Source organism: Physeter macrocephalus, chromosome 9 (assembly GCF_002837175.3).
Source record: "Physeter macrocephalus isolate SW-GA chromosome 9, ASM283717v5, whole genome shotgun sequence".
Taxonomy (NCBI): Eukaryota; Metazoa; Chordata; class Mammalia; order Artiodactyla; family Physeteridae; genus Physeter; species Physeter macrocephalus.
The window spans coordinates 2,318,105-2,325,598 of NC_041222.1; the positions used below are offsets into that span (position 1 = coordinate 2,318,105).

Here is a 7,494-nt window from a genome sequence, read left to right on the forward strand (position 1 = left end):
GAACCACAATGTTCATTGCAGCACTATTTACAATAGTCAGGACATGGAACCAACCTAAATGTCCATCGACAGATGAATGGATAAAGAAGACGTGGCACATATATACGATGGAATATTAGCCATAAAAAGAAAAGAAACTGAGTTATTTGTAGTGAGGTGGATGGACCTAGAGTCTGTCATACAGAGTGAAGTAAGTCAGAAAGAGAAAAACAAATGCCGTATGCTAACGCATATATATGGAATCTAAAAAAAAAGGACTGATGAACCTAGTTGCAGGGCAGGAATAAAGATGTAGACATAGAGAATGGACTTGAGGACATGGGGTGGGAGGGGGAAGATGGGGCAAAGTGAGAGTAGCATCGACAAATATACACTACTGAATATAAAGCAGTTGGCTAGTGGGAAGCAGCAGCATAGCACAGGGAGATCAGCTTGGTGCTTTGCGGTGACCTAGAGGGGTGGGATAGGGAGGATGGGAGGGAGTCTCAAGAGGGAGGGGATATGGGGACATGTGTATGCATATGGCTGATTCACTTTGGTGTACAATAGAAACTAACACAGTATTGTGAAGCAAGTATACTCCAATAAAGACCTATTTTAAAAATAAATAAATAATAAAAGCTAGGTTTCAGTCGTGGCCCTACCACTAATAAAATTTGTGATCATGGGCAAGTAACATTACGATTCTTCTCTGTGGAAGTGCACTGTTCTCATGGGGTTGTTTCAGTTAAAACTTACATGTGAACATACATGAGAAACCATGAGACCTAAAAATACTCTTTTTCTCATTTGGTACCTACCTCTCCTTGACAAAGCTGCAACCTTCCATGAGCTTATGTTTTCATAATAAAGTTCCCCCAGGGCAAACCTTATTCAGCAAACGAGGACTTTAAAAGAGAAATTGGCAAAGTTAGCTTGAGTCAGATGAAAAGGCCGTATTGAAGAACCATGTCTAGCTCAGTGCTAGGCAGTGTGTCATCGTGTCCACTGTGCTGGCCTCGTGTCCTACTGCAGTGCCAAGTACACAGTCAGACTGGATCAGTAATTGTGGGATGAGGGAAACCCAAGTTTGTATCTTGAGCAGTAATCCCACTTCTGGGAATCTGTCCTAATCAAGTGATTCGAACCAGATCAACACTTTTTGCATGAAGATGTCAACTGCTGCATTATTTTATGTGCAAAATGGAAAACAGTAGGCAGCGGTTCAGGAAATTATGAAACATCCTTTAAGGAGATAATGTAAGGTCTGAAGACTGCGTGGAAACATAGAAGGAAATTTGAGCAAGGAGGAAAAATACAAAGTTTTACTAGAATTGTATACGAAGTTGTAATAAAAGAAAGTCATAAAAATAGCCTGTAAGAAACTATATTAGAATGATAGTGTTTTATAATGGTAGACTTATAAGCATCTTTCTTTTTTTGTAAGTAAAAATTTTTCTTTAATGAACCTGTTTTATGATTTAAATAGATTTGATTTTAAAAGCCATTTTGTTGCTACTTAGCTTCTTTTGAACGAAAGGGTGCTACTCTTTCCCCCCTCAGGTGAAAGAACTAGAGCAGAGCCTGCAGGCATCTGAGGAGAAGCTAAAACAGAGCAGTGACGTTGTGGCAGCTCAGGAAGCTCAGATTCAGGAGCTTGTAAGTGGGTATTGTGACTGCTGTGTTCTAGGCCCTTGATGCTTTTTCCCTTTATTCCTTTGTAGGTCCCCAGACTCACTCCCAAATTCTGGAATGGTATCTGGACCTGACCTTAGATACAGTTGTGGCAGATAGGCAGCGCAGGTAGAGGGAGTCAGGACCTGCTAGAGGGTCTGAGTTACCCAGAGAGATAGTGACTGGCTAGACAGCCCAGCCTAGTTCTGGGACTGTTAGAGGTGGTGTCTCCACTGGCCTTCAAACCTCACCTTGCAGCCCGGGCTGTGGAGAACAGCTCCAGGGTCTGGGGAGAAGATGGCAAGGGCTTGGCCGGTAGCCACGGTGCCAGGTCAGGTGTTGAGCTTGAAACTAGAGAAATAAAAACGGCATTTGTTGCCTGTTTGCCGTGTCTGCTAAGTACTCTGCATGTATTTTCATTTAGTCCTTGCAGCAGACCTAAGAGCCTGTACTGTTATTCTTATTCTCCAGAGGAAGCAGGCTCAGAAAGGCGACCAGATCACTAGCCCAAGATCTCCCACCTAGTAAATGGCTGAACCCACATCCTTCCTAGGTCAAAGCCCTTGTTCTTCATCACTGTGTTATGTGCCTCCCCAGGGAAAAGCCTCAGCCATAGAGGGCAGCACTGAGTAGAGTGAAGGAGGGCTGTGTTTTAGGACTGGCTGGTGCCCAGAGCTGTCCCCCCAGCACCAAGACCAATCCCAGATTCCAGCCCCTGAGCAGGCCAGGGGACCTCAGCGGCACCCAGGCTGGAGATCAGGAAGGAGAGCTGTTTCTATTGGGACACTCATCTTTGGGTCACTGAGGGACAGAATAAAGCCCCCGTTGTCACCACGAATAACTGTCCTCTGCTACCCCCTCAGGCCTCCGCAAACAAGGAGAGCAGCTGTGCACAGCAGCAGGTCCTCGCTCTGGAGCAGCAGTGCACAGAGCAGATCCACACACTGGAGGCCCAGCTCTCTGCCCTGGAGAGAGCTCGGGCGGCCGACCATGCGGCCGCAGAGTGGAAGGTGGTGAGTGAGGAAAGGAGAGGGGCCGGGCACGGGAGCACCATGTTCATGTGTGGCTAGGCTGCCAAGTTGTTTGATGGGAGGAAGACCAGCCCTCCTCTGAAGTAGGGAACCATTTTTTGGAGCAGTTTTTATCTTTCAACAAAACACCTGCTCATGAGACTGGTTGTTAAAAGGCTGCTTTTTATAAAAACCCTGAACAAATGGGTCTTCTTTTTCCTTGGGCTGCACATGGACTTCCTGGTGCTTCCTGACCAGTCCCATCAGCTGCTTCCCACTGCCTTTCTAAAATGTATCCTGTTCATCCTTAATGGCTTCTCCCTTCCCTGGTCCCCCTCCTTGTTCCATAGGGTTCAGAATCAAGTGCCTTAGTTCTTCTTGTGAGGAGTGTGTCAGGCGACTCTCCCTTCCTGACCCCAATACCCATTCTCATCTCCCACCCCTGCAGTGGCAACAAAAGGAAGGGAGGCATTTTTAAAGGTTCCATGTCAAAGAGATAGGACTGTGCTTAGGGGAAATATGGTAAAGACCTTTTCTTTTATGCATACTTTTCTCAATTTTCAGAGAGAGCTGGAGCAAGAAAATGCAGGCCTTAAAGAAAGTAAGAATGAATGTGAACATTCTTTACAACATCACCAACTTGAACTAAAGAAGCTGAAGGTATGTATCTGATTGAATCAGTTTCACAAAAGTATCATGTCTTTCATGTGTGTATTTGGAGTGGCCAAGTGAATGTTCTATACTTAGAGAAGGAATGGAACTAGCATTTGTTCAAAGTTCTGCTAGGCGTTTGCAACAAATTGTCACCTCGTTAAGTGCTCTCAGTGATCAAGGACATAGGGAGAGTTGTGCTAATTTTGCAGTTAATGTCGTCGAGGTTCTGAGTGTAAGTAATTTGTCCAGGTTCCATAGTTAGAGGTGGTGCTGCTCTGACTTTTCACTCCACCACAGAGACCCAGCCCTTCCTCTCTGTCCTCGTCAACAGCTGCCCGACAGTAATGCTGTCAAAGCACCACTGTCACTGATTTCCAGTGAGGCCAGTAAAGCAAGGCCTTAAAACATCACGAGGGCCTTATTTGTTTGTTTGTAACAGGGAGCAGGTACAGAAATGAAGAAAAAACAACCTGCTGGATTGTTTCCCATTCCCTTCTGAGAACTTGGTGCTTTGATCAGATGCTGCCACCTTCATTCCTGGGACATAACTGGATTCAGGGGAAGGAGTCTGCCACTTTCTTATAGGCCTCCAGGCTCCCCTGTCCCCTTTCATAGCAGCCCTTAGATGATGGATCTTTGCAGGACTTGCCCAGCTGTGGTCATGACACAAAGATCTTGTGGATCCTTTGGCAGAGATCTTCTCAGAGACCATCCATAGCTGAGGCCTGCACTGAGTCAGCTTTCAGCAGTCGTCTCTGCTAAGCTATGTAGGTGCTAGTGCAGTAGTGCCATATTGTGGAAAGCATGGACTTTGGAGTCAAATATTTCTTCATGCATTCCCTTCAACAAACATCTGAGTAGCTGTAGGCCCCATTGTAGGTGCTGGGATGTGGCAATGAGCAAAACAGACAAAATCTTTCCCCCTCCCCCAACCTGTGGAGCTTGTAACTAGAGACAGTAAACACTTTTTTTTTTTAATTTAATTTTATTTATTTTTTATACAGCAGGTTATTAGTCATCAGTTTTATACACATCAGTGTATACATATCAATCCCAATCTCCCAATTCATCACACCACCACCACCACCCCGCCACTTTCCCCCCTTGGTGTCCATACATTTGTTCTCTACATCTGTGTCTCTGTTTCTGCCTTGCAAACTGGTTCATCTGTACCATTTTTCTAGGTTCCACATATATGCGTTAACATATGATATTTGTTTTTCTCTTCTGACTTCACTCTGTATGACAGTCTCTAGATCCATCCATGTCTCTACAAATAATCCAACTTCGTTCCTTTTTATGGCTGAGTAATATTCCATTGTATATGTACCACATCTTCTTTATCCATTCATCGAGACAGTAAACACTTGATAAATAGTTATAAATGCTATGAAGACAATAAAGCAGAGTAAAGGACAGAGAGGAGGGAGGAAAGGACTCTTTTAAATATGGAGGCGAATACAGGAACCAAGATGGCGGAGTAGAAGGACATGCTCTCACTCCCTCTTGTGAGAACACCAGAATCACAAGTAGCTGCTGGGCAATCATCGACAGGAAGACACTGGAATTCACCAAAAAAGATACCCCACATCCAAAGACAAAGGAGAATCCACAGTGAGACGGTAGGAGGGGCGCAATCACAGCAAAATCTAATCCCATAACTGCTGGGTGGGTGACTCACAGACTGGAGAACACTTATACCACAGAAGTCCACCCACTGGAGTGAACGTTCTGAGCCCTACGTCCGGCTTCCCAACCTAGGGGTCTGGCAACGAGAGGAGAAATTCCTAGAGAATCAGACTTTGAAGCCTAGTGAGATTTGATTGCAGGACTTCGACAGGACTGGGGGAAACAGAGACTCCACTCTTGGAGGGCACACACAAAGTAGTGTGCACGTCGGGACCCAGGGGAAGGAGCAGTAACCCCAGGGGAGACTGAACCAGACCTACCTGCTAGTGTTGGAGGGTCTCTTGCAGAGGCGGGGGGTGGCTGTGGCTCACCGTGGGGACAAGGACACAGCAGAAGTTCTGGGAAGTACTCCTTGGCGTGAGCCCTCCTGGAGTCCGCCATTAGCCCCATCAAAGAGCTGGGTAGACTCCAGTGTTGGGTTGCCTCAGGCCAAACAACCAACAGGGAGGGAACCCAGCCCCATCCATCAGCAGTCAAACGGATTAAAGTTTTACTGAGCTCTGCCCACCAAAGCAACAGTCAGCTCTATCCACCACCAGTCCCTCCCATCAAGCCTCTTAGATAACCTCATCCACCAGTGGGCAGACAGCAGAAGCAAGAACTACAATCCTGCAGCCTGTGGAACAAAAACCACATTCACAGAAAGATAGACAAGATGAAAAGGCAGAGGGCTATGTACCAGATGAAGGAACAAGATAAAACCCCAGATGGGACTTCCCTGGTAGTACAGTGGATAAGACTCTGCGCTCCCAGTGCAGGGGGCCTGGGTTCGATCCCTGGTCAGGAAACTAGATCCCACATGCATGCCGCAATTAGGACCTGGCACAACCAAATAAATAAATATTTAAAATATAAAAAATAAAAAAATAAAACCCCAGAAAAACAACTAAATGAAGTGGAGATAGGCAACCTTCCAGAAAAAGAATTCAGAATAATGATAGTGAAGATGATCCAGGACCTCGGAAAAAGAATGGAGGCAAACATTGAGAAGATGCAAGAAATGTTTAACAAAGACCTAGAAGAATTAAAGAACGAACAAACAGAGATGAACAATACAATAACTGAAATGAAAACTACACTAGAAGGAATCAATAGCGGAATAACTGAGGCAGAAGAACGGATAAGTGACCTGGAAGACAGAATGGTGGAATTCACTGCTGCAGAACAGAATAAAGAAACAAGAATGAAAAGAAATGAAGACAGCCTAAGAGACCTCTGGGACAACATTAAATGCAAACACATTCGCATTATAGGGGTCCCAGAAGGAGAAAAGAGAGAGAAAGGGCCCGAGGGCCGAGAAAATATTTGAAGAGATTATAGTCGAAAACTTCCCTAACATGGGAAAGGAAATAGCCACCCAAGTCCAGGAAGCGCAGCAAGTCCCATACAGGATAAACCCAAGGAGAAACACACCGAGATACATAGTAATCAAATTGGCAAACATTAAAGACAAAGAAGAATTATTGAAAGCATCAAGGGAAAAACGACAAATAACATACAAGGGAACTCCCATAAGGTTAACAGCTGATTTCTCAGCAGAAACTCTACAAGCCAGAAGGGAGTGGCATGATATACTTAAAGTGATGAAAGGGAAGACCCTACAACCAAAATTACTCTACCCGACAAGGATGTCATTCAGATTCGATGGAGAAATCAAAAGCTTTACAGACCAGCAAAAAAATAGACTTTAAAATAGAGAATGTTACAAGAGACAAGGAAGGACACTACACAATGATGAAGGGATCAATCCAAGAAAAAGGTATAACAATTATATATATGCACCCAACATAGGAGCACCTCAATACATAAGGCAACTGCTAACAGCTATAAAAGAGGAAATCGACAGTAACACAATAATAGTGGGGGACTTTAACACCTCACTTACACCAATGGACAGATCATCCAAAATGAAAATAAATAAGGAAACAGAAGCTTTAAATGACACAATAGACCAGATAGATTTAATTGATATTTATAGGACATTCCATCTTAAAACAGCAGATTACACTTTCTTCTCAAGTGCGCACGGAACATTCTCCAGGATAGATAACATCTTGGGTCACAAATCAAGCCTCAGTAAATTTAAGAAAATTGAAATCATATCAAGCATCTTTTCTGACCACAACGCTATGAGGTTAGAAATGAATCACGGGGTAAAAAAACGTAAAAAACACAAACGCACAGAGGCTAAACAATATGTTACTAAATAACCTAGAGATCACTGAAGAAATCAAAGAGGTAATCAAAAAATACCTAGAGATAAATGACAATGAGAACACGACAATCCAAAACCTATGGGATGCAGCAAAAGCAGTTTTAAGAGGGAAGTTTATAGCTATACAAGCCTACCTCAAGAAACAAGAAAAATCTCAAACAATCTAACCTTACACCTAAAGGAACTAGAGAAAGAAGAACAAACAAAACCCAAAGTTAGCAGAAGGAAAGAAATCATAAAGATCAGAGCAGAAATAAATGAAATAGAAACAAA

General features: G+C 43.9%; 1 protein-coding gene across 5 annotated transcripts in view; it reads left to right on the plus strand.

Moving 5' to 3' along the window:
* Positions 1–7,494, plus strand: part of GOLGA1 (golgin A1) — a 54,360-nt gene that overhangs the window by 29,674 nt on the left and 17,192 nt on the right. For all 5 annotated transcript variants that reach the window (XM_024126436.3, XM_028493524.2, XM_028493525.2 and 2 more), the window contains 3 exons: positions 1,543–1,638; positions 2,517–2,666; positions 3,228–3,323. In XM_024126436.3, coding sequence (XP_023982204.1) covers positions 1,543–1,638; positions 2,517–2,666; positions 3,228–3,323 — 342 coding nt within the window. The remainder of the gene's footprint in view (positions 1–1,542; positions 1,639–2,516; positions 2,667–3,227; positions 3,324–7,494) is intronic.